The sequence below is a fragment of the Rosa rugosa genome, chromosome 5 (assembly GCF_958449725.1).
Source record: "Rosa rugosa chromosome 5, drRosRugo1.1, whole genome shotgun sequence".
Classification (NCBI taxonomy): Eukaryota; Viridiplantae; Streptophyta; class Magnoliopsida; order Rosales; family Rosaceae; genus Rosa; species Rosa rugosa.
The window spans coordinates 25616529-25642890 of record NC_084824.1 but is presented as its reverse complement, the minus strand read 5'-3'; the positions used below and the strand labels follow the sequence as shown (position 1 = coordinate 25642890).

At 37.5% G+C, this 26362-nt stretch overlaps 3 protein-coding genes and 1 long non-coding RNA gene across 8 annotated transcripts; 3 read left to right on the top strand and 1 right to left on the bottom strand.

The window, feature by feature from the left end:
- The first annotated feature begins 1326 nt into the window (after nt 1–1326).
- On the top strand, nt 1327–1783 carry LOC133708255 (uncharacterized). Its single transcript, XR_009845692.1, has 2 exons — nt 1327–1492; nt 1618–1783. It is a non-coding gene; the product is annotated as an uncharacterized LOC133708255 (long non-coding RNA).
- A 9508-nt stretch (nt 1784–11291) lies between these two features.
- LOC133713124 (pentatricopeptide repeat-containing protein At4g14050, mitochondrial) lies at nt 11292–15062 on the top strand. 5 transcript variants are annotated; one of them, XM_062139244.1, is made up of 3 exons: nt 11292–13437; nt 13547–13727; nt 14620–15062. In XM_062139244.1, the coding sequence occupies exon 1, from the start codon at nt 11524–11526 to the stop codon at nt 13360–13362; it is 1839 nt and encodes a 612-aa protein (XP_061995228.1). In that variant the 5' UTR covers nt 11292–11523; the 3' UTR covers nt 13363–13437; nt 13547–13727; nt 14620–15062. The 5 variants fall into 5 exon arrangements, with proteins under 5 accessions (XP_061995228.1, XP_061995229.1, XP_061995230.1 ...); XM_062139245.1 differs by having other exon boundaries at nt 11292–13455; XM_062139246.1 differs by lacking the exon at nt 13547–13727.
- Nucleotides 15063–16322: 1260 nt separating this feature from the next.
- On the top strand, nt 16323–20095 carry LOC133710070 (selenium-binding protein 2). Its single transcript, XM_062136047.1, has 7 exons — nt 16323–16535; nt 16899–17094; nt 17873–18100; nt 18455–18686; nt 18815–18922; nt 19047–19319; nt 19679–20095. Exons 1-7 carry the CDS (start codon nt 16364–16366, stop codon nt 19958–19960), a joined length of 1491 nt encoding a protein of 496 aa, XP_061992031.1. The 5' UTR covers nt 16323–16363; the 3' UTR covers nt 19961–20095.
- A 1563-nt stretch (nt 20096–21658) lies between these two features.
- LOC133711435 (F-box protein At3g07870-like) lies at nt 21659–22855 on the bottom strand. Its single transcript, XM_062137561.1, has one exon. It carries the CDS (start codon nt 22853–22855, stop codon nt 21659–21661), a length of 1197 nt encoding a protein of 398 aa, XP_061993545.1.
- Between the last annotated feature and the right edge of the window lie 3507 nt (nt 22856–26362).

Here is a 26362-nt window from a genome sequence, read left to right as displayed (position 1 = left end):
ATGGACTGAGGATTTGATGCCTACAACCCAGCAAGTTCATGACTTCCAACTCCAATCGTGGTCAGCTTTCTTCTACAGATGCAACGAAGCCAGGAGTAAGCCGAGAAGAGCTGGAAAAGTCGCCGGCGTCGAGGAACCGCGACGAAGCTGAGAATTCCCAAAAACGAAAATCATCAGAACCTAATCGAATTCAGAAAATAATCACACAGGCACGTAGACCATGACGAGAAGATGAGGTTTCATACCACATGCAAGCCAATCGGTGGCCGGAGTCGCCGGAATTCGCTGAAACTCGCCGGAGCAGTCGGACCTTCTCACCGTCGATTCTTCTTCGTCGTCCGGTGCATGGACAATCAACGGCCACATACGTGACGGGTACGATGAGACGATGAGGATGGTGCCCGTGCGCCGTCGTGGGGTGACTAGAGGTGAAAGTTCCGGTCAGGCTTCTCTTCCGGGTCGGTGGCCTTCTCACTCCAAGCTCCATCTCTCTCTCTCGAGCTTTCTAGGCCAATCTGGTCCATTTCCTTTCCTTTTAAAGCCAAATCAACGGACCAGATTGGATGGTGGAGGAAATTGACGGCTCAGATCGCACCACTTGATTTCTATTTCCTTAAATAAATTTTTAAAACCCCAGAACTTCGGAAAGTCACGATAAATAGTCCGGGTATCCAAAAAATTCTCCGAAAATTTCCCAGAACTTCAGAAAGTCACAATATATGAATGAGTAGAGTATAACTTATAAAGATAATAAATGTTATTATTTCTAAAAATATATATAAGTAACATCATTTTAACATCATGTCCTTTTTGGTCATTTTCTAAACTCACAGCACTTTTATACTAAAGTTTACCAAACACTGCTTTTGTACTCACAGCACTTTTAAAAGCACAGTTTACCAAACACCCAGCTACTTAATTTCATAGCTGATTATTCTCACAGCACAGCTCAGGGGTGGGCATAAAACCGAAGACACCTTAAAAACCGGCCGAACCGGACCGGTTTTTCCGGTTCGGTAACCGAACCGAAGAAAAGAGTAGCAGAAATGAGGAAAACCGGACCGAAACCGAGTAAACCCGGTTCGATACCGGTTTTCGTTGTTAGATCGACCGGTTTAAAACCGAACCGGCCGAATTTTTTAATATATATAAAAATAATTTTTTTTATGCGTTTTCAGTCTATCATTGGCTGAGAAACAGGTTTCACGTGCACCTGATCACACCAAATCCTCACTTTTCTCTCAAACCCTACATACTACACGATTGATTTCACTCATTCAGATCCTCTCTAACCCTTTGCGCCGCTCTCTCTCTCTCTCTCTCTCTCTCTCTCTCTCTCTTTCATTCTCTCACAGCAGCGTCGCACTATCCCCCTCTTACTGTCTCTCACCCTTGCAAGTAGTAGTGCTCCACGAAGCCACCGCGTCTGGATCTATCCCTACCGCACCTGATAATCACCGCCGACGTCAGTCGCATCAACACCAGATCTGAGGTACTTCTACTTAGGATTTGATTTTATTGATATCTGGTATTGCATATTTGCATGTGTGTTCGATGTGGGTTAATAATATATGATTCATGTTATGGGTTTTTGATTTTTGAATTTATGTATTGCAGGATATGGAATCATAGATCTGGAGGGGTTGAGATGAAGTTGGAAGTTTTTGTTTTTTCAATGCGATTTGGGAATTGAGAAGCTTTGTTTAATTTCTAACTTAATTTCGATTCTCAATTGTAATAATCTGCAACTAATTTCTATTTGGGTTTGTCAAATCTTGATCTGGAGTTGACCTAGTGTTGTTTATTTCATTCTGATAGATCTAGAATTTTACTTTAGTGTTTTGAAAATTGAGCTGGTTTCTATGCGTTTATGTTTTTTTAGATACAAAGGTTTGGAAATGGGTTCTTCGTTTGTGATGAGAACAGATCTATAACGTGGAGTTCGATATGTAATGGACTTCTTATGTTATTCTGTTACTTGCAGATGCAAATTTTCGTGAAAATCCTTTGAAGCTTAGTGAATGTGTTGTGAAGATTAGTTGGTGATGAGGACTTTTGAAGATTAGTGAATGTCTAGTTTAATTATTGAATTAAGAAAAATGTGAATTATGAATGTTTGGGCTTAAAAATACATCTAAAACCAGAAATATGTAACACGAAAGCAGAAAATGGGCCTTGAAAAGGTCCCAAAATGAGAATTTTTGGGCCTTAAAAATAAACCGAAACCGAAGTGGGCCGACCCGAAATTTCGGCCCAACCGAAAATTCGGCCCAATGCTTTTTAATTCGGTGGTCGGTTTGGATTTGGGCCCAACCGATTACTTCGGGTCGGAAACGGTTTGGGCCTCAAACCGAACCGGCCCGACATATGCCCAGCCCTAGCACAGCTAAAGCCGATTTTAAATTAATCACCTCGGGGCCAAACTCGCCCATTGTACCAGAGACAATCTCTTTACCCGAATGAGTCCAATTCAAAACATTGATCGACCGACTGAAATTCTTGAATTCAATAATTGCAAATAGCTGTATGGAAATCAACAGTGATGATATAACTACTTATCCGCCAAGAAGATAAACAAAATTACAAAACAAAAGCTAGGGTTGCTTTCTCACCTTAGCTGGAAAGCTATATAGGGACTTTGCTAGCATTGTCCCCATGAAGATTGGGAAGCTTATGAAACTACGATGCTCATAAGCCATAGGAGATATATGAGAGGCCGTCATCAATGGTGTTTATATAGTGAAAATCTAGCCCCAAAAACTACTATTCCCTTTTGCATTATCACTTATGGCCCGGCCCGCCGTATTCAGCAGACGAGATGGGCTAAGTAACCCGAGGGCTTATCACGTGTGAAGTTTGACGATTGTTTTCACCACTCAACCAAAACAGTAATGTTTGGTTAAAGATTAGTTACAAATACCTCCGAACTATGAGGCTATTTTCGTTTTCATACCCAACTATTAAATTGTTGCATTTGCATACCTTCAGTTTCCTCATGTTAATATTTTGATACCTTGACCACTAACACTGTTAATCATCAAGGGCGTTTCCATCACTTCAATGGCTTTATGATTTTTGACATTTAGTTTGATAAAAAAATATATATGTATATATATATATATATATATACACGCACACACACACATATATATATTTTTTTTGAAATTATCAAATATTAGTAGTTTGTCAAAATATTCTAAAAACACTAAAATTACAATGCACTATATTTTTAAAATATATATTGACTAGAAGAATTTGTATATATATTTTTAGAAAAAAAATTTAAGAAAAACAAAGTAAATGAACAAGACCAAAAATAAAATAATTAAATAAATAAAAGAAGAAACAACCATTCCGTACCAATTGCCATTGTATAAGTAAATTAGAAGCCAATAAGAAATTATTTAAAAAAAAAAAAACAAGAAGAAGCCAATAAGAAACAATTCATGAATTCAATTGCAACTCATTGGTCTTGGTGTGCATCCGTGTGAACAAGTGTTCTCGGGTTTGAGCAACACCAGCAAAAATCCTAATGAAATTAAATTAATTTTAGTTATCAAGTTCAATGAAGAAATTTTAATTTTAATTACGAAATACATGAATTTATAGAAATGCCATTAAATATCAGCAAATTTTAACGGTGTTAGTGGTTAGGGTATTAAAATGTTAACAGAATGAAACATAAGGTATACAAATGCACAAATTTGATAGTCAAGTATGAAAATATGAAAATAACCTAATAGTTCGGGAGTATTTTGTATTATTTTTTTGAATTAATAATAATTTCATTGATAAAAAAACTCATGTCAAGAAGGTCATTACATACCCACCTGCTGCCTCACTATGGACAGAATAAGGCTTTGTGGTAAAAACCACAGTGATATATAAGATAAACCAATTATATGCAGAACTTATCGCTTATTTAAAGTGAGCATATAACTATGAACAAACAAAGCATAGTAATAGGCTAACAAAACCAAATTAAAACCTAAAACCAAGCCCTACTTGGCTGATCCACCCCCTATGAGGCCCGAAAACCTTATCCCAAGTCCAAGGAGAGTCTGCCAGCCTAATAAGCTTAGGAAAGCTTGTCTCCAATCCGGATAGAACGGCACCACCGTAACCACCATGCCCAGGTATGGTAGAAGCTTGCAGCAGCCATCCAACGCCACTAAGAGCTTTGCTAAGACCACCCAGCCCCGCCATCAGATCTCCAACAATAAGCAGAGCACCACCTCCATCATTCAACGAAGCACCCATGTTGGAAATTAATCTCATATGCTGCATCTCTCATCTCCTTTATTCGAGTTTCGAGCCGACCTCGTCGTGGCTTGGCATCCCAATGATCTAACTTAGCCATGGCGTAGCCACCACTATGGAAAACACCCATTGGAGCGTTAGATCTATTCCAACAAAAAGTTACCTTGATGATTCGGTGATTAGGCCAGATCCTGAGATCGGCGGCCTCCACATGATTCACTAGAAAGTCATAGAAACCTGGCTTAGTGGTTGTCGAATAAACTCGATGCTGAGAGTCCACAAAAATGGGATAGGATTCGGCGAGAGAACCTACAAACAGAATAAAGGTCAATGACATGTGGTGTCATTGATATTCCCAGCCTTGATGGCTAGGATTTGGGAGAAGCAGAGCGCTCCCCAATTTTTGCTCCTTGTGGGAGTATTTTGTAATTAATCTTTGGTTGATTGGTTCTAATGAAACTGCACATAAACATCTATGAATGGTGGCTCCCTAAAAAAAATAGTGGCATATGGAATATTCTTTTGTACTTCCAACAAATGAAAATCATCTAGTATAAAGATTATACACATAATCATATGAGTTAATGATTAAGTAGTAGTTTTAAAAACTTAGTAGAAGCCAAAGAGTCACATAGTTTCTTTCTTTTACATTTTGGTCACAAATTTTTCAAATATTGTCATAAAATGAATAAAAGATTGGTAATTATATCATATTTTCTTACATCAAAATTTTTCATCACTTACAAACATAATAGTTTGATGTGCTGAACATCTTGATGAAATTTTGTAAATTCTACTAATTAAACAATACGCCTACTAATAGAATATGTGTTGCCTTCTGAATGAAGTTCTTTATTGAAATATAAGCGTTTCATGTTTCACAAAGTATGGCTTTTACCAATAAAATGATTATGATCTTTTGGACTAAAATATAATTCATGTTCATTGATGACCCAAAAAGTATAAACATATTCTTTGATCTCATTTGTTCCTTGAAAATGTTAGATGCTTGTTTGCAGCTCAAACTTGGAAGACTACAATACTAATCTAATCCTGAGGAAGATAGTCTGGAGCTATATATAGATTTCATTAAGGTATCCTTTATAAAAATTAGAACTCCAAACAAATTATTAACTTATTGTTGTAAATATTATATATATATGGCTGTCCACTGTAAATACTCATTAGTTATGTCCTTATAATGTAAACACTACTCATATATATATAAAGGGGTCTAATGAGAATGAAATACACACTTCTACCTCCTCCTACATTTTGTTTCTCTATTCTATCTCTCTCTTATTCTCTAGTTTATAACACTTATGACTTCTTGAGAAAATTTTCAAGGTGATATCGATGGTCACAAAATTAGCCTTTCAAACTAGTTGGGTAGAAGTGAATTAGATGTCTGGTGAAGTTTTTATGACAATAATGCACTGATTGATGTTTTCTCATCTTCATATGTGATAGCTCCTAACTTTCTTCTTTAGCATTGAATAATTTTTTCACATCTTCACATGTGTTGCCTTTAAACTTTTCCTCTTGTGGCATAAACATATTGCAATGTCCAACTCATGCCCAGGCCCTATTTCTATCTATGTCCTTTATGTTATGCACGTCTTATCAATTCCATTTGATTGAAATAAAAATGACTAAACTATGTAATAAGACTAATGAATCTATTTCAGCCACAAGTACAACAAATATCTCATAGCACCCAATTGTACCTCATATTCACCATGTGATGTCTTTGAGTACTTTTTTTTTTCTTTCTTTTAGTACATGAAAATTTTACTTCATCTGTATTTGGCTAAATTCCAAAATGCATTTTTATTTTAACATAGGGTAAGTTTTGCCTGTAAATAAGTTATTTGATTATTGTTGAAACCTAATATAAATGAGATTTTGTGGATATGAATTTGGCTATAGAAGATAGAACAAGCTCAACCTTCAAAATTGTATGCATACAAAGGCAATTGAAATAGTGATGAGTAACACGTCAACATTGAACCAAAGAGAAAAGAGAGATCACATTGACTGTTCAATGATTGAAATGATAACACCACTCTAAACTTGGAAGATTTAAAGTTGAATGTTTTCTATATTCAATCAAAAATTTTAGAGATCACTGCTGAACTCAAATTGTTCCAAGCATATATATATATATATATATATATATATATATATATATATATTGTCTGCTATGAGTGTCACTGCAGCACAGTGACAACATATATTCTAATTGTTTACTTTCCCTTTATAGCAATGCATGCCATTATAGATGAGTGTTAGGGTTTAGGCAGCGCAAGAGACTCAACTATAAAGACATGCATTGCTAGAATCGAAAGTAAACAATTAAAATATATGTTGTCATTTGCTATAGTGACGCGCATAGTAGGTAAAAATGTGTAAATTTTTCTGACGTGTTGTGTCGGCATATATGACAATAAATATTGAGAAGACATTTTGGCCATGTGTATAAAATAGATATAGTTTCTTATCCCGAATTTGGATTTTCTCACTTCTTGTGAAACTCTAAGTGACTGTCTAAACTAGGGTTTATATTTTATCCACCACGTGTCATATCTTATCTGATGATAAGAATGATTTTTAAATATTATGATAAAAATATTATGATCACCATGATGCCTAAATTGATGCATTGGCAGTGAAAAAATATCTCATCGGATAGGCAGGGCAGTATACTGGCTATAAGGGGAAATTGACAATCATCTTGGAAGCAGTGGCCTCCTATGATACTTGGATTTGGCATGCCTTCTTCGAACTTTCAGGTTCCCTAAATGATATTAACGTCCTTCGATGTTCACCGTTGTTCAATGACGTATGCCTTAGTGAAGCTCTTCAAGTGAGTTACCACATAGGTGATAGACATTATGACCAATGTTATGACTTAGTTGATGATATATATCCATTTGTACAAGCAATTAGAAATTCGAAGACGCTGCAAACACAACATTTGACAATGATGCAGAAAACCTATAAAAAAGACGTGAGAGAGCATTTGGAATTTTCCAAGCTTGTTGGACAATCATAAGAGTACCAGCTCGTGGGGCAGTCATAAGAGGACCACCTCCAAGACGATCTAGTCAATCACCTATGGACCATGAAGCTACAAGTTGATTAGAACCACCAGTGAGGAGTTTTAAATTTATTGCTTTCAATAAGTGGCCATGACAAATAAAATATTACTTAACATATTCTAATATAATTACCTCGTCCTCCTTATTTTCTCCATTTTTTCGTTGAAAAAGTTCAATCTTGGTAAGAACTTAGCGTCATTTCATACATGCTAGACATATTTTTTTTTTTCCAAAGAGCCTTACAACTTCAAGATGTTCTAGTTATGCAACCAGTTGGTTTGTGCGCATTGTACTCCTTCGAAATACGCACCCACAATAAATCCGACGTTTGATCTTTTTCCATTCAACCATCACCACCAACAGTGATCCAAGCTTGGCAAAAAAAAACTTCTTCATTATGCCTCCCTCTAAGAATCATTTCTTGGACCCACTTTTTCCAAGAAGATGGGTGAATAAATGAAGAATTTTGAAGACGATGGAGGAAGTTTGGTGTGGAGAATTGGAAAAAAATGGGTTGGTATTTATAGAATTTCCTAAATTTTACTGTTCCAACGGGTAGATTTATTTTCTTCAATTTTGTGGTAATTTTTTTTTAATCTTTTTGGATAAAATTGGAATTAGTAAGCCTTGATTTAATAGAAGTTGTTGATCATATCAAATCTAGCCCCTTAGATCAAATTATATTTATTAAAATTTTAAAAAAAAATTACGAAAACATCTCCACGGTCGATTTTCAAATTGAAAGAATCGTAACTGTCCAATAAAGGACTGTTGTAATTCCACAACGGTCATGACCGACAACCACTGTCTCTAGACATTAGGCAGGGCGTCCTGGTCAACGTCATTTTCTCTCTCCAGTGCAGTACGCGTACGTGTCTTGTATTGAGCCCGTAATGCCAGCGCGTCATCAATACAGCCCTCCCCAGCGAGTTATGTTCGGTGTTGGGCTGACCTAGCCCAATGTGTGGCCCCGTTCCATTATAGTCCAGTCCTGATTCTGGAAAAGTCACAAATTTGAGACTTGATTTGAGTCTAAGTCCTATATTTTTGAGACCAACACTCCCTAAAATGAATTGTTGAAGAGCCCAAGTCTCATTTGGGTCTCAAATCTGGTATAGAACCCCGCGGTTGGAGTTTCTCTACGTAGCCTCATTTATAATTGGCCACACATTTAAATCTCAGAAGAAAAGTGTACACCGAGTCCTTATTTTTTTAAGCTTAAATATATCCCAAACTAATTTTGTCCATGAGAAAAAAAAAAGTAACAATATTTCTCAAATCTGTTAACATTTCCTCCACATATTATGAAAATTGTAATGGATGATCTGTGTGGTCTTACTAATATTAGGAATGTATCTAATAACCGTTTGAGCTAACTCATTAGCCAATTAAATTGTTTCTGTTTGGGTGACAATTGAAATAAGCTCAACTGTCAAAATTGTATGTATATGAAGACAATTGAAATAGTGATGAGTGACGCATTAACTTTGAACCAAAATGAAAAAAGAAATCACATAGGTTGTTCGATGATTGAAATGATAACACCACTCTAAAGTTGAATAGTTTAAAGTTGAATATATCTTTATATTCAATCAAACCTTTTAGAGATCACTGCTGAACTCAAATTGTTGCAAGCATATATTCTTTGGGGTTCTTCCCGTATGCCCAAAAATCTCCTGTATTGTGCCCAATTGCCCAACACTTTTGTATTACACTATTTCCTTTGGAAAAGACTAATAGAGGTAGTCTTTTTCAGGATAATGCCTTTTATATCCTATGTCAACCTTTAGGTTTTTGGAATTAACTTTCCACATTTAAAAACTTCGTTTCAAAACTTTTGAAAAAAAAAACAAAACTAGCCTTCAACATGCCCAAGTTTTTCACCTAACGGCTCCCTGCCTAACGGTTACTTTAACAGGCGGAATCACTGCTGCTTGTCTTAATCCTAGGTTTTTAAAACTGGTTTTCTTTTGTAAAAAGTAACACTTAGAACTTTGGATTCCTACAGGATACATGCATATAACAGATAAGTAAATATAACAGCTAAGTAAACATGCATATTACAGATATAATAGATAAGTAAAAGTTTGATGAAGTGGGTGAACGATCTGAATTTATTTATTCAAATATAAATACATGCTAGTAATTCAGAGCCTCATTCTCAGGTAAACAGCAAAAGGCTGTTTAGCTATCCATAAGAATGAGAATAGATACTTACTTGAAATAAAAACACACTACTTCACACTAGACAGGAAGGGAAGCACATTGCTACTATGGCTTTCTTACTCTTTGAGAGAAGACTCTTCTGCTCAATTTTCTGATGCCTTACAACTGAACTTAAAGCTCCTTATATAGGGAGCGGAACTCAAATCAGAATTCAAAACATAAAAATGTACAGAACAACTCCGTGACTCTCTGCTTTCCTGAGTGCTCCTGATGATGGAGGTCGGATGAGGAAAAGCAGAAGACCCTTTAGTGAAATGTTTTTCACTTTCTCTTTTGACTTTTGAAAAAGTAAAAGTAGCTTTTGAAAAGTCTAAAAGTCTACAGTTGCAATTTTGATGCTTTTTTATTCACCTGTAGCTTCACATATTCTCGTCAGTTTCTGAATTGTGGCCAATGACAAAGGAGTCGTTGTCTGCCTGGGCCATTCTAGTCGTTTTCTGAATAAAAATAAGATATTGGGTTGTATGAGAAATATTTTGACAGATGAGCATTAACTCTATTCTTTTTTATCTGTTATGCACGTCACTGCAGCACAGTGACAACATATACTCTAATTGTTTACTTTCCTTTTATAGCAATATATGCCATTATACTTGAGTGCCAAGGTTTAGGCAGCACAAGAGACTCAACTATAAAGGCATGCATTGCTAGAAGCGAAAGTAAACAATTAAAATATATGTTGTCATTGTGCTGCAGTGACATGCGTAGCAGACAAAAGAAAATATATAATTTTTGTTGTTGTGTTGTGTCAGCATATATGACAAACAATGAATTATTGAGAAGACATTTTGGGCCACGTGTATAGATATAATTTTTTATTCCGAATTTAGATGTGATTTTGTCGTCACTTGTCAAATTCTAAGTGACTATCTAAATTACGGTTTATATTTTATCCACCACGTGTCATATCTTATCTGATAATAAGAATATTTTTTAAATATTATGATCACCACGGTGCCTTCATTGTATGAACTGCCAGTGGAAAAACTATCTTACCGGATGAGCAAGGCAGTATACTGACTATGAGAGGAAACCAACAATCATCTTGGAGGTAGTGACCTCCTACGATACTTAGATTTGACACGCGTTATTCAGACTTTCAGGTTCCTTGAATGATATTAACGTCCTTAGATGTTCACCGTTATTCAATGATGTATGCCTTGGTGAAGCTTCTCAAGTGATAGACATTATGGCCAATGTTATTATCTAGTTGATGATATACCCTAAATGGGCAATATTTGTACATGCAATTACAAACCTGAGGACGCTGCAGACATAAAGAATACAGAAAAGACGTGGAGAGAGCATTTGATATTCTCCAAGCTCGTTGGGCAATCATAAGAAGATCATCTCCAAGACGATTTTGTTAATCACTTACGGACCATGAAGCTACAAGCTGATTAGAAACACTAGTGAGGAGCTTTAAGTCTATTGCTTTCAATAAGTGGTCATGTTCTCATGAGTTTCATGATAAGTGGTCATGACTTAGTTTGGTTATATTATTCTGTGGTGTGAGTTTACTCTGTGTGATGTGCTTTTACTTTGTGTGATCATGTTTTATTATGAAAATTTGAGACTCGGTTTGAACTCAAGTCCTATATTTTTGAGACCAACTCCCCCTAAAATGGATTGTGGAGAGCCCAATTCTCATTTGGGTCTCAAATCTAGTATAGAACCCCATAGTTGGAGTTGCTCTTGGTAGCCTAATTTATAGCTTAGATATATCCTAAACTAATTTTGCCCAATTAAGTGAAAAAGATAAAAATAAATAAATGATAACAACATTTCTCAAATTTGTAAATATTTTCTTCCCATATTATGGAAATTGTCATGGATGATTCGAGTGGTCTTACTAGTATTAGGAATTTAGGAATGTCTAATAGCGTTTGAGCCAACTCGCAAAGTCGTTTCTGTTTTGGTTTTATATAACAAGCGGATGAATGCCAGTGTCTCTCACTATCTACACCAACTAAAGCTCTGCGCAAGAAGCCAGACATCTTCCACAGCCAAGAAACTCCACGCCCAAATCATCAAAGCAGCACTACATCTCTGCCCGCCCTTACCCAACACCCTCTTAGACGTCTACGGCAAATGCGGTCTCGTCGGAGACGCACTCCACCTGTTCGACGAAATGCCTCACAGAGACCACGTCTCATGGGCTTCACTTCTCACGGCACACAACCAAGCCAGCCTCCCCCACCGGACTCTCTCCATGTTCCGCATTATGTATGAGTCGGACTCTTTGCTGCCGGACCATTTTGTTTTTGCTAGTGTTGTCAAGGCTTGCTCTAGCTTGGGAGCTATTAGGCAAGGCAAGCAAGTTCATGCACGCTTTATGTTATCGCAGTTTTGCGAGGATGATGTTGTTAAGTCGTCTCTTGTTGATATGTATGCGAAATGTGGCTTGCCTGATAATGCTCGTGCGGTTTTTGATTCGATTTCAAAGAGGAGTGTGGTTTCTTGGACTGCAATGATTTCCGGGTATGCTAGAAGTGGAAGGAAATCGGATGCAATGGAAATGTTTGAGAAGCTGCCGGTGAAGAGTTTGTTTTCGTGGACTGCTTTGATATCCGGGTTGGTGCAAAGTGGAAATGGTGTTGATGCACTGTACTTGTTTATTGAAATGAGAAGAGAAAGGGTTGATATAGTGGATCCGTTGGTTCTTTCGAGCACTGTTGGAGCTTGTGCTAATTTGGCAGTCTTGGAGCTTGGAAAGCAGGTTCATGGCCTGGTTATTGGTCTTGGGTATGGGTCGTGCTTGTTTATTAGTAATGCACTGGTGGATATGTATGCAAAATGTAGTGACATTTTAGCTGCGAAGGATATTTTCGGTGGAATGCAACAAAAAGATGTAGTTTCTTGGACTTCCATAATTGTTGGGGCGGCTCAGCATGGGCGAGCTGAGGAAGCATTGACTTTATATGATGGCATGGTTGGAGCTGGAATTAAGCCTAATGAAGTTACATTTGTTGGACTGATTTATGCTTGTAGTCATGTTGGTTTCGTTAGCAAAGGACGTGCCATTTTCAGATCTATGATTGAAGATTATGGAATTCGTCCCTGTCTGCAGCACTATACATGTTTCTTGGATCTTCTTAGTCGCTCTGGACATCTTAGTGAAGCTTTGAATGTTATTAATTCAATGCCGTTTGAGCCTGATGAACCCACTTGGGCAGCTTTACTAAGTGCTTGCAAGCAGCATGGAGATACCCAAATGGGTATCAGGGTTGCTGATCATCTTTTAAGCTTAAACCCAGAAGATCCTTCAAGTTATATACTGTTATCTAATGTCTACGCTGGTGCTGGTATGTGGGAAAATGTAGCAAAAGTGAGAAAGTTGATGACAGCGAGAGAAGTTAAGAAGAATCCAGGTTACAGTTCCATCGACATTGGAAAGGAAAGCCAAGTGTTTTATGCTGGAGAGACATCTCATCCTATGAAGGATGAGATATTCGATTTGCTTAAAGAGTTGGATGCAGAGATGAGGAAAAGAGGCTATGTTCCCGACAGTAGCTTTGTTTTACATGACATGGAGCAGCAAGAGAAAGAAAAGCAGCTGTTTTGGCATAGTGAGAGGCTGGCATTGGCTTATGGGCTTCTGAAGGCTGTTCCAGGGACACCTATCCGGATAGTGAAAAATCTTCGTGTTTGCGGAGATTGTCACACGGTATTGAAACTCATAAGCAGTATTGTGAAGAGGGACATCATTGTTAGAGATGCCACTAGATACCACCATTTTAGTAAAGGAGAATGTTCATGCAATGACTTTTGGTAACACAATATCTGTGGATTGGAACTCTTCTGAAGCTCCCTACTCCAGACATTGGATCTGCCTTTGGGTTTTGCTCAGGTTCTTTATAGCCTTTGAGTTAGGTTTCTGTTCATTTGAGTTTTATCTCTAATTTTGTCTGACATTGCTTTTAGGCTTGCTAATTTTTTGTTCTATCTACTTTCTTTAGGTTCATATAACTAACAGATTTGAACACTAGTTCCTATTGATTATGGCCATTAAGCCCAGCTAATACTCTTTTGCTTGACCAATTGTGTCGTCTCTTTCAATGCTATGGTTGCACAAGAGTTTTTCCGATATGAGAGGAATATAATGTCTCTCATGGCGCAATTTCCCCATCCAAATTCAAGGTCAATTTCCCACCTTACTTGCAGTACCACCTTGTGACCAAATTCAATTTGTGTTTTTAAACACCGAGTAAAGTTGCCCCTTGTTGTTGCTGACCATATAGCACATTGATTCCTATTTGCATCAATGAATATACCTTCTCATTGATTATAGCTGTAGTTATTGTTATTCTGGACTTCTAGTTTGAAAAACAAGAAAGTTTTAAAATGGTACTAATTCTATCTAAGAAGCACTAGTGGAAATGCATCTTTATCCTAATTTGGTATATCCCATTAAAGAAGAGAACTTTAGCAATTTCAACTATCCGCGACTGAAGATCCCCAAAATCATGGGAGGTTATTCAGGATTGGATTCTCTTGATCTTCCTTCTGAATTCATTGTATCTTCGTCTAAGGACCTTATGTTTTGGTACATTGTCTATCCTTATCATATACTTTTGTCCTGCATTTGCTTGAAAGCAAAAACTGATGATTTATAACCAGATTTTGGAATGTTGTTTAGTCTACCTAGTCCCTGTAACAGAAGCTGGTATGAATAAAATGGTTTATGTAGCTACGTTGATTTCCAACTGTATGTCATTGGAAGCTGAAGGCACAAGCTGGTGCTACTGTATGAGGGGAAAAGTTTACTGGTCATCTAGACCTGGCGTTGCAAGACGTTATCAGTTTAATCTAATGTGCTTCTGTTAACTGAATTGGAGTCAGCTTGATCTTGTTATCGCATAGGTGTCAAATATATATTTTCATCTCAAATCTAGCATATTTTCATGGACTTCTCTGTGAGTGCAAGGATAACTTGTATGAAATAATGTGTATAAGCATTGCATGAAACTGTTGGACTGTAAATTGCTGCATTTTTATTCTATTTCATGGTTATTTTTTCTGCAAATCTCAGGACACAGCTGGAAGACAATATATGAAGGCCCAGACTGTGATACTCATCTATCTGCAGTAACTGTGAGACTGAATCTGGTGATAGTAGCAGATCATGACAGTCGTGCCCAAACTAATGCATCTTTATGGAGAAGGCAAGAAGCTGAAGAGTATACCTCACCGGTCACCAGTTTCATGTGTAAGCTGAATAGATACCTTGCTTTCTCCCGTATGCTTGTGTCTGAGGCTTAACTAGTCAATGCAACCGTTATTTACTTTCACTATATAGTTAGCTATTAATGTCAATATGATTTTTCACTTCACTGGCTTTTTTTTGTTTTGTTTTTTTTTGGTTCTTTCTCTTCTCTTACTGTAATTGGAATACAAGAATAGTAGATGGTGAAGGCGAATTGAAATACCTACAAGAATAGTAGGTGGATCATGATAATTTTCTCCCTCCTTGATGTAGCAAGCATATGTATCCCACTCCTTTTTCTTTTTGTTAAACAAAGGGACAATCGGTAGACAATCACATGAACGTTGGAAAACCCATACTCTCTTTGTCATGTCATGGACTATTGAGATCCAAACTTATCTAAAATCCATAAACTAATACTAAATGGCACCCACTATTCCTCCATTCCTCTAAGCCTATCCTAAGCCTTATACTCGAATCATATCTTCCTAGAACGACCTCCATCTCCTTCACACAATTCGGTCAAGATTGCAACATGACAATCACTAAACACCCAAAATCTCCATTGAAAAATCTTTGTGGAGTGTAAACCAAAACCCAAGCATCTTCTTCTCACCCATTCACCCAATGCCCGGCAATTTCATTGAAACTAATAATAGTCTTCATTTTTTGAAATAATAGTCTTCGTTCTTTTATTCACTGTCAATGTAAATAACCCAGCATATATTTCTTGGTTCTAAATTCAAATTTGTCTCTTTCTTAGTTTTTGTATGCTCCTGACTTTCTAAGGAATATCTTATTAAGCGATATTTATCGCTAGATGGTTCTAAATTCAAATTTGTCGCATTCTTAGTTTTTGTATGCTCCTGACTTTCTAAGGAATATCTTATTAAGCGATATTTATCGCTAGATGGTTCTAAATTCAAATTTGTCGCATTCTTAGTTTTTGTATGCTCCTGACTTTCTAAAGAATATTTTATTAAGCGATGTTAATCGCTAGTTCAATAAAATTCTCAAGGGTTCAAAAAAAAAAAAAAAATCTAGCACACATTTCTTAATATATTAATTGCTTTTTTTAATAAAAAAAAAAATACATTTCATGTTATAAATAGCTTTGTGCTTTAAATTCTTTCTCCCGGTAAAACCAAAAATCAGAGTCCTAATTTTTTTTTTTTTTTTGAGAATAATCATAGCCCTAATCAAAGTCACCATCTTGTGACCTCAGCGAATGCGTTATCTGTTTTTTTTTTTTTGCCCTTTTCCTAGGTAACGCATATCCCATCGCTCACTAATCTCAGCAGCAAAACCCAGTTATCTGTTGACACGTGTCTGATCATTGACCGCCTGATCAGACTTTAAGATGAGTTCTTATTTTCCAAACATGGATAGCGAAACTCCGAATGCATCCCCCCTGGACACAATACTATTATTACTATATACAGATAAAAGACAAAAAAATGGACCCGATACAAAACAAAAACGATTTGCAGGAATCTGCCACGTCAATCGTGTGCTTTTGTTCATATATATCTCTGCATGACTCATGTGAGCGAGAGAGAGAGAGAGAGAGATGGCTACGGATGTGAGCGCGGTGCAGCACGGTAGAGTAGTAGAAGGGAAGGGGCAGAGCAATGGCGACGCAGCATCATCATGCTGCAAGACTGGGCCGGGTTACGCCACTCCACTCCAGGCCATGTCTGGTCCCAGAGAGCAGATCCTCTATGTCACTGCTGTTTACTCTGGTGGCTACTCTCAATTGATTTTGCTTCTTCTTCTTCTTCTTCTTCAATGTCTCTTTGATTTTGTACTTGTTTGGATGATTTTTTTTCTTGGCATAAACCCAGATTAAAAGGGGGGTGGCAGAAATTATTGGCTATAGATTTGAACTTTTGTTCAAGGCCTTTTTTGGGTATTTGATGCCACTTTTACAAATGCTTTAAGAAGAGAAGAGCTTCTACACAGCTTTAATTTGGTCTACTCAAGCAAACCCATGTGTTTTTTTTTTTTTTTTTTTGGAAATTGTGATTCTTTCTTTTTTTGCTTTGCTAAGTTGTATTTTTTATTCGAAACATGAATGTTGATCCTTTGAAACATGAGTGTTGCAGGAACCGGGATTCAGAAGCCTGATTACCTGGCCACAGTGGACGTGGATCCAAATTCCCCAACTTATTCGAAAGTTATCCACAGGCTGCCTGTGCCGAATTTAGGCGATGAACTGCATCACTCTGGGTGGAACTCGTGCAGTTCTTGCCATGGAGACCCATCTGCGCAGCGCCGTTTCCTTGTCCTCCCTGCATTGGTGTAAGACACTGAATTTTATGCTACCCTCAAATTGATAAAAGGTTATTTGTTGTGAATTGAATTGATTGAAGCCATTAGTTAGGCAGCTAATCTGAATTGGTTTAGGGGGAAAAGAAGAAGAAAAATAGACAAAATAAGAATCCACACGCTCAAACTTATCCAGCTTGAGTTTCCTTGGTTCTTGTAAATTTTAGTATTTCAGAATCAATCTCATATTCTCTGATTCTGAGAATTTCGAGAATAAAAGATAAATCAATGTACGTCAATAGTGTGAAACCTTGGCGAAAAGGGAGGACAATAGCAGTGGAAGCTGCTAAGTTCAACATATTGTCTTCTGCTAGCTTTGATCGTTTGTCATCTCACAGTACAGAGAAGATTTATTCGTTGACTCTATTTGTGGAGCATGTTGAAAATTGTCAAGTAATGAAATCCGTGCTCCTATATAGATTGTCAGTCTGTTGTCCAAGAACTAAATTAAGTGTCCTTTTACAAAGACAACAATTCTGTGATCTGTTGGATCATTTAGTAATAGTGTTGACATCCTCATTGTTACAGATGTTCTCCCCTCAATTTGTGTCTTCTACAAGATCTGCATGGTTTTAAATTGTAAATTAAGCATTGTGAAGCCTACTGGAAAGAAGTTACGCCAAGTGAAGTCAACAATATTCTTTTTCAACCATGAACTTATGCATTGGGTTTAGGAAAAAATTTACTGTTCATTCAATAGAAGGATTCCACTGTATGATATATATCTTATTAAGTGTTTCTTATCTTTCAGATCTAGTCGCATATATGTGATCGACACAAAAACAGATCCAAAAGCTCCCTCTCTGCATAAAGTTGTTGACCCTGAAGACATCGTGCAGAAGACTGGATTGGCATACCCACACACATCTCACTGCCTTGCATCTGGTGATTTGTTGGTTTCTTGCCTAGGGGATAAAGATGGAAATGCTGCAGGAAATGGATTTCTTCTCCTTGACTCAGAGTTTAATGTCAAGGGAAGGTAATGCCCTCTGTTCCTTTACATAATTATGATTTGAGACACAAAAAAGTCAATATGTATATGCTTATGTAATACAAATAAACTAAAACCAACATGTTACTTGAGATATGATCATTCCTAGAGAGTCTATGTGCAATGTTTGTAATCATCTGGTAGTCATTTGGATTTGAGATGCATACAGAAATCAATGTGTACATGTGGTTTGCAAATATCTTTTACAATAAACTAGCACCAACATGTGAGATATATGATTACTCATTGTTCACTTGCATGGTAGACTGTAGATCAAAGACATCTAAAACAAGTTTGATTACATCTAAGCATCTAACTTCTAGCTATCCTATCATTTATCAGGTGGGAGAAACCAGGGCACAGTCCGCTTTTTGGCTATGATTTCTGGTACCAACCGCGGCACAAGACAATGATAAGCACATCATGGGGTGCCCCTGCTGCTTTCACCAAAGGTTTCAACCTTCAGCATGTCTTTGATGGTCTCTATGGGAGGCATCTTCATGTCTACAGCTGGCCTGAGGGTGAATTGAAACAAACTTTGGATCTTGGCAATACAGGGCTCTTACCCTTGGAGGTGAGTAGTATAAAGCTGATCACAGTCATTAATTCTTACAATATGTGTTATTTTTCTAGTGGGTGATTATGAGGCTTTGGAGTTTGGATCTATCATTCAAGTTTATAAATCATTCTCACCGTTTCCAGATAAGGTTCCTCCATGATCCTTCTAAGGACACTGGGTTTGTTGGGTGTGCCTTGTCAAGTAACGTGGTGCGATTCTTCAAGACAGAGGATGGTTCATGGAGCCATGAGGTATGCAGTTTTGATGCAATTGGGCATGCATTTAATGCAACACTTCTGTCTTCATCTTGGTCTTATTTTGCTGTCACTAAAATAATAGCAAATGATACAAACTATCTAATTGGGACTTTTCCAGGTTGTAATATCAGTAGAACCACTGAAGGTGCAGAACTGGATTCTTCCAGAGATGCCTGGGCTCATAACTGATTTTTTGATCTCACTTGATGATCGTTTTCTATACTTTGTCAACTGGCTTCATGGAGATGTAAGACAATATAACATTGAGGACCCTAAAAATCCTAAACTGACTGGCCAAGTATGGGTTGGGGGACTTATCCAAAAGGGAAGCCCAGTTGTCGTTGAGGGTGAAGATGGTACAACAAAGCAGTTTGATGTTCCGGAGATCCAGGTATGATCTTCATACTATAACTTTCTGTATCAATTATGTTCCACACTATTGACTTATTGCCAGGATTCAGAAGTTTGTTGAGCTGAATTTTATTTAGTGTGGCAATAAGTGATAGGATCTTAATTTTAAATTCACCATTTAAATCACCAGAAGTATTAGCCTCACTAGTAACTTGCATGTTAGAGTTCTTTTAGACGCAGTCCCATATTAAAAATTTGGTGAACAAATGATTAGATGGCAATGCTGGTTCAATTTCTCACCATATATATTGCATGCTATTGTGTTCCTTGGTTGTCAATCCATCATTATTCTATTGGAAAACATTCTGATTGATGATGATTTTGTATTTCCATATTCAGGGGAAAAAATTGAGAGGTGGACCACAAATGATCCAGTTGAGTTTAGATGGGAAGCGGCTTTATGTCACCAACTCGCTTTTCAGTACATGGGATCGCCAGTTCTACCCTGACCTCCTGGAGAAAGGATCCCACATGTTACAGCTTGATGTTGATACTGAGAAAGGTGGTCTTGCATTAAACACAAAGTTTTTCGTCGACTTTGGAGCCGAACCTGATGGTCCTTCTCTTGCCCATGAAATGAGATACCCTGGTGGTGACTGCACGTCTGATATATGGATTTGAGTCTCCCCATAGTTTCTCTTCAACTACCCAACATCTGGTAGTGAAAATAATGGAGCATAATTTCCAGTTCTTGTATGAGAAATAATAATAATTTATCCATTATGACAGCATGTATGGTATTACCGTGTTTACTGACTTAAGCAATGTCTGGATGTATAATCAATAATGGCAATGCTAGGGCATTACTAAGGCCCAAGACTTTAGGGACTTAACCTCAACAATCAAAGTGGATATACACTTTCACAAAGACTGAAAGACACTAGCAAAAACGTTTAGAATTCCTGATGCTGAAAATATAATCAGCAAAGATCTTTGCTCCAAGTTCATTTTATTTGGCATCGAATGGAGATGCTAAAAATTATTAACTCCTGTTCAAGTTTCGGCAACGTGCTGCACTTGATTTTCAAACAGATCTTCCGCGAACGAATGTCCCAAAGTATGATTGCAGCGGCACTAGACAACATAGCCATCTAGTATTCGCCTCAATAGTTTTTCCTCAACCATCTGACATTGCTAGAAATTCCATATATCACAAGCACTGTTCATTAACAAGGTTTTTATGGAACCTCTTTCGTATATCTAGCTCCAGTTGATGAGAATGTCAACCATTTTATTACTATGAGAAGAAAGACAAATGTAGCCTAGTAAGATGCTTTGATGTTATATTGTAGGATTTGGAAGTTTTCTTGCATCAAAAAACTCAAAAAGATACAGAGCACAATTGAGGTTTTCTAGTGAAATTCCTGAGTAGAATGAAGTATCTTCAAACATAGCAGCTAGCATAAGTAATGAATCCAATTAACTGAAATGAAAATGCATCAAGTTTAAACCATAAAGAAATATTCCGATCAGCTACTTGAAATAAGAGTTCATACAAGAAAGCAGGTTTTAGGAAACAAAGGGGACAACCTAAAAATTGAAAAACAGAAGTCCAGAAATCACATTTAACCCTAGTTTCCAATTCTGTCAAATTTCATACATGAGAAAGCTGTTGGAGTTGAGAGGCAGAGAAAGAGCACCATCAGTCTGAAGTCTAGCATTGTGAAAAGAATTTCACCACCAAGCACTCACCCACTACTCAAAATTACATCTCCATTATAATATACTTGATGTACACAATCTGGAGTCTGGACTATGTGCTAGGCGTCTGTAACAACACAAACAGCCATTAATAATGTCGTTTGGAAAACATTAAAATATCCACTGGTGTAACTAGTATTAGGTTTACAACAAGATAGTAAGCATAGACAATATTTACACTGGATCAACCATCAAGTTCACCCTACAACTTCAAATTTCTTAGTTAAACCATAAACGCAAACAAAAACAATTATGAATGGAATAGAACATCCAGAAATAACCAGGTTTCAAGTGGAGACAATATCATTGCTAAGCATTTAATTTATGATGCCCCTTTTTGAATGATCTTAGAACAATATGACCAATGCAGAGAAACAAAATAGAACCGTAATAACCTTATCCAAATCACAGATGAGTCTGTTTCAACCATGCCTAAGAATATTAAACAGCGCTTTTTCTTGAAGCTTGGTGGAATGTGCTATGTATTGTAAACATAACTTGTGCAGTTGTGCACAAGAAAAGCGTACTATGAGTAAGAAAAGACTTCAAAATTTTGAAATTGAACATAGATGAAAGGCCAGCTACTTAACCAGTTATTAAGTATAGTATCTTGGAGCTTTAACCCCTGATATCCGCAAGCGAAATAAAGCTTGGAATATGGACATATCCACTATAAAGCTTTTTTGGTATCCCATCAACCTCAACCATGGAAAAGCCCTTTTTTCCAGGACTATGAGTTTCCAATTGAGTGTCACGTAACAACAAGACCTGCCCCTCTGTGAATTTCAGTAGCTGAGGAATATATCGATCGAAAGACTCATTCAGAATTTCAAACTCCTTATTCCAAGACCCCTTAACACCATGATCCTTCATCACCCAAACACTGACATTTTGGCCCCTAGTAACTATAAGGCAGAGCGAAGCTCTCAACGCTGCTAGTCTCGAATCACTACTGTCAAGAAGAATAGTATCCTCAGATGTCAATGGGAGTGGTGGAAACTGTTGGAAAAGCTCCCTTTCTACATCAAATCCCCATACCAAATTATTGGGTCTCCCAACCCAATGAAGAAAGCCATTAAAAGGAAACCCATATTCTGTATTCCCAAAATAGACTGAATACTTCCCAATGTTTCTCCAAACCGAAGAGCCAACCGTCAAAACCACCACCTCCTCTTCATTATATTCATCTCGGAAGTCTCCATTTTGTTCTTCACTTTTAAACACAAATACTTTGTAGACATTGCTGGCTGGACTAAACCCAAACCCCAAGGCAGTGTCTATATTAAGACCATCATACTTGGGCAAGGCCAAACGCTCTCTGGTGATGGGATTGGATAAGTAAAGACGATGATCATCGATAAGCGCGGAATCATATAGGAAGAGGAAACCATTGCAAGAACCGATTATGTCAAGGCACTCCCTGCTATAACTACACAGCTCCAACACATCTCCGTTTGGTCTGGAGGCCTCGTCCAGGCCGACCAAGTAGTAGTCCCTAGATGGGGTAGACGACACAGCAACAAGGCTGGTGGGTGTTCTGCAACATAGGGTTTTGGTGAAACTGGGGTCTGAGAACAAGCGGAGCCAAGACTTGCACACGAACCGGCATCGGTTCATGGTTGTGATTGGGATTCTGGACAAGATCTCGAATATGATGTAGTCTGGCAATTGCAGAATGTAGGGTTCCTCGGCATGCTGGTCATTTTGTTGCTGGGGTTCCTCGGCATTCGGCTCTTCGTTAACTTCTGGTTTTAGGGGTCCGTTAGTGTTGGTTGGTGATGGTGAGTGACAGCGGTGGAGTTTGCGTCTCTTCATTGGTGGCTAGAACCGAGAAAGGAGAAGAGGAAGTAGTGTGATTGTATCGGGTGCGGTTATTGTTACAAAGTACGAAACAGTTATGAGGGAATTCCGGTTAAAATAAAAAAAATCACATTAATTGCATTTATAAAATAATATTTTTAAATAAAACTTTTACATAGACTAAACTAACATATAATATAATAAACTTATGGGTCATTGACCCAAAACACCAAAATGAGCAAAGATTTATCCCACTTATCCCAACAACAGATTTTTATTTTCATTTACCCTGTTTAAAGCAAAATGACAATTTTGCCTTTGACTTAAGTAATTAATTACATGCAGTCCTCCCTCTGTCTCTCTCTCCTCTTTCTCCCCGATCTGCAGTACTCTCTCTCTCTCTCTCTCTCATCCTCCATTCTCCGATTTGCACACACACACACACTCTCTCTCTCTCTCTCCGTACGTACAGATCGTCGGGACCTCTCTCTCTCTTCATCGGAGTCGGAGCATCGTCGGAAGTAGGAACAAGCATCGGAGAAGGAGGAAGAGGAGGAAACATCTACGATCACCTCCGGCAATATGGCTTACCCATCGGCCTCCTCCCCAAAGGCATCACAGAATATTCCCTCAACGATTTCAGCGGCGAATTCCAGGTGTTTCTGCCCCAGCCATGCCGCACCAAGTTCGAGAATCAGGTCCGGTACGATTTCAACGTCTCCGGGACTCACACTTTCGGCCGAATCGCCGACTTGTCCGGCGTCTCGGCTCAGGATCTCTTCCTTTGGTTTCCAGTGAAAGGTATCCGAGTCGATGTGCCCAGCTCCGGCCTCATTTACTTCGATATCGGCGTTGTCGATAAGCAGTTCTCTTTGTCCCTCAGTGTTTTACGATGACGAAGAAGTTAGGGTTCTGGTCTGCAACCATGGAAGAAGGGAGAAGAAGAAGATTGGGTGCCCAAATCAATTTTTTTTTTTAAGTAACGGGACAGAAGGAAAGAAAAAAAAGTTTTGAATGTCTATTGGCCCCCTAATAGACGTCTATTAGGGGGCAATAGACGTCTATTGGAGGGCAATAAACGTTTTAAAATTGATATAATCTCTTCGTTTTTTTCTTTAAACAAAGTTTTATTTGTCTAAATTTGGGGAGATTAGTTTATATTCTGGCAACCGAAAGTTCTATTAGGGGACAATAAACATCTATTGGAGGGCAATACATGGCTGATAGACGTCTATTGCATTGGGGGGCAATAGACGTCTATTGGGGGCAATAAACTTTTCCGGTGAGGTTTCCAGAAAAGTCCGGTGGGCGGCGGCCGGCAACCGGAATCTGGCGGCCGGTGACCGAACTCCGGCGGCTGGTGATCGGCTCTGGCGAAGTCTCTTATGGTTTCTCTCTCTCTAAGTAACAAAGAAGTGAGGATAAAATGGTATTTAAAAAAAAACTTAATGGGGTATTAGGGAATATCTCCTTAGAGTGTTTTGGGTGAGAGGGAATTAAAAAAACTTAATGGGGTAAGTGGGAAAAAAATCCCTAGAAATAGGGGAAATGGACAAAAACCCTAAACTTATTTACAATGTAGCATCTCTAAAATTATACATTTATAATAGAATTGTGATATTCAATATGGACGAGTAATTAACCAGTACTATAGTAGGTTACTAAACTATGTGTTTTTATCTATATGTAATTATAATTGTGTTGTATATTGATAATGTAAATGTGATTTACTTTTTTTAACGATGGTTGAAACCTAGTGGGAGGCTTGGCCATCACGCCTTTTTCACTAATAATTAGAAAACTACAACCGCGTTGGTGTTTTTTTTTTTTTTGGGGGGGGGGGGGAAACCAAAACCCCGTGAATGAAAATGAACAAGTACAACAAAAGTAATATAAAGTATTAATAATAAGAGCTGCTACAATATGATTTGACCCATATGGTTGAACCGCTTCTATTTAGTATCATACAATACTGCTCCCAAGTACATGAATTTTGGAAATGATTTTGGTAGCAGATAAAAGCAAAAGGTTTTTTTGTTGTATTCAACTTGCTTGGAAAAAAAAAAAATCAAAATTTCATATTTTCTCTATGAAAATATGAGTAAAAAACTTCGTTGTCGGTGGCATACGAATTCCACAGAAATTTTGGAGAAATTTCGGTGTAAATTTTTAAATATATTTCCTGTGTGCAGATATTTCAGAAATTAAGAATTTCGCAGAAATGTACGAAAAATTTCTAAAAATTTCGGGAAACTCCTGATGGAAATGATATAGCATATGAATTTCGTTTCAGTACTTCCAAATTAAGGAAATTTCAGCAGTTTCGGAGAAATTTGAAACCTTACGACGAAACAAAATCAGAGAAAGAATAGCTGATGTGGTATTTCATTGAGTGAATATAGAAGCCTCTACATATAGAGGACTACATGATACATTATGGTAAGGAATCCTAATACCATTCTAAATCTAATACCATAATCTAGAAGGATTTACTCTCCTAGCTTATTCTAATCTAGATATGATTACTCCTATGTTGACTAGGCACACACAAACAAGGTTTCCTTGAACACTCCCCTTTATGTTGTCAACACTAGGTGGTGCTTCTCTTGTTGCCTCGTTAAAAACCTTGCCAAGTAATAAAAACTCAGTGGAACAAAAATAACCTTGGTCGAAGGAAAAAAGTACAGCACACCTTTCACATTTGGAGATTCCCATGTAGATGTCAGAGTCCCTTTGATCTCTGTGTCTCCCCCTGATTCCTACAATCATGGAATCTCAGATAACTTAAGCAAACCAATGCTCTTTACATGCTTCTCAAATGTGGATTTAATCTGCCACGTTATCCTCATATCTAACTTAACTTGATTCACTTTGATCATGAGGAGTGTCTGTTGTTGCTGATTATAAAAGAACTCAGACCAAATATGCTTGGTGTTGTCGCCCTTAATGAAACCTTGCTTCATTTGTTCAATGCAAACAACATTATCCTCAAAAATGCATGTAAGTTCATCTGTGGTAGACCTTAAACCACATGTACTTCGAATATGCGTAACTATAGACCTTAACCAAGTAAGAAATTTTGTAAAATATATATAAAAAAAATTAAATCACAGCCTCAGCCCACTACCTTTGTCATCTTCCTTTGCAGCAATCTATCTTTTCTAACCTCTTACACTGATCTAATTTTTGCAAGTTCTTTTGATAATTTGATGGGATTGCAGTTTTCTTCTTCTTATTCTTTTTTCCTTTTTTTTATTTTTTATTTTTGTTTTTGTTTATAGCTCCTCAATTGAGGTGATCGTTACGCAATTCTTCTTGTTATATAATCTATAGATCATCATAATTGTACTTCTGCCTATTATACTAGAAAGCCATACGGTAGAGGTTTGGGTGCTTTAAGAAGAATGGGGAGGAAATCATATGAGAAGAATGGAGGCACATATAGATTAACCGATGTTGCCTAAAGGCACATACATCATTCTCAAGAGAATAACGGAGAGTCTTCGGTAAACGGCCGTGTAC

Coding starts and splice junctions, on each gene's coding strand:
- LOC133713124 (XM_062139246.1), top strand. CDS start 11,524: ATGAATGCCAGTGTCTCTCACTATCTACACCAACTAAAGCTCTGCGCA.
- LOC133710070 (XM_062136047.1), top strand. CDS start 16,364: ATGGCTACGGATGTGAGCGCGGTGCAGCACGGTAGAGTAGTAGAAGGG. Junction 18,923..19,046: donor ATGGTTCATGGAGCCATGAG/GTATGCAGTTTT, acceptor GGACTTTTCCAG/GTTGTAATATCAGTAGAACC. Junction 19,320..19,678: donor TTGATGTTCCGGAGATCCAG/GTATGATCTTCA, acceptor TTCCATATTCAG/GGGAAAAAATTGAGAGGTGG.
- LOC133711435 (XM_062137561.1), bottom strand. CDS start 22,855: ATGAAGAGACGCAAACTCCACCGCTGTCACTCACCATCACCAACCAAC.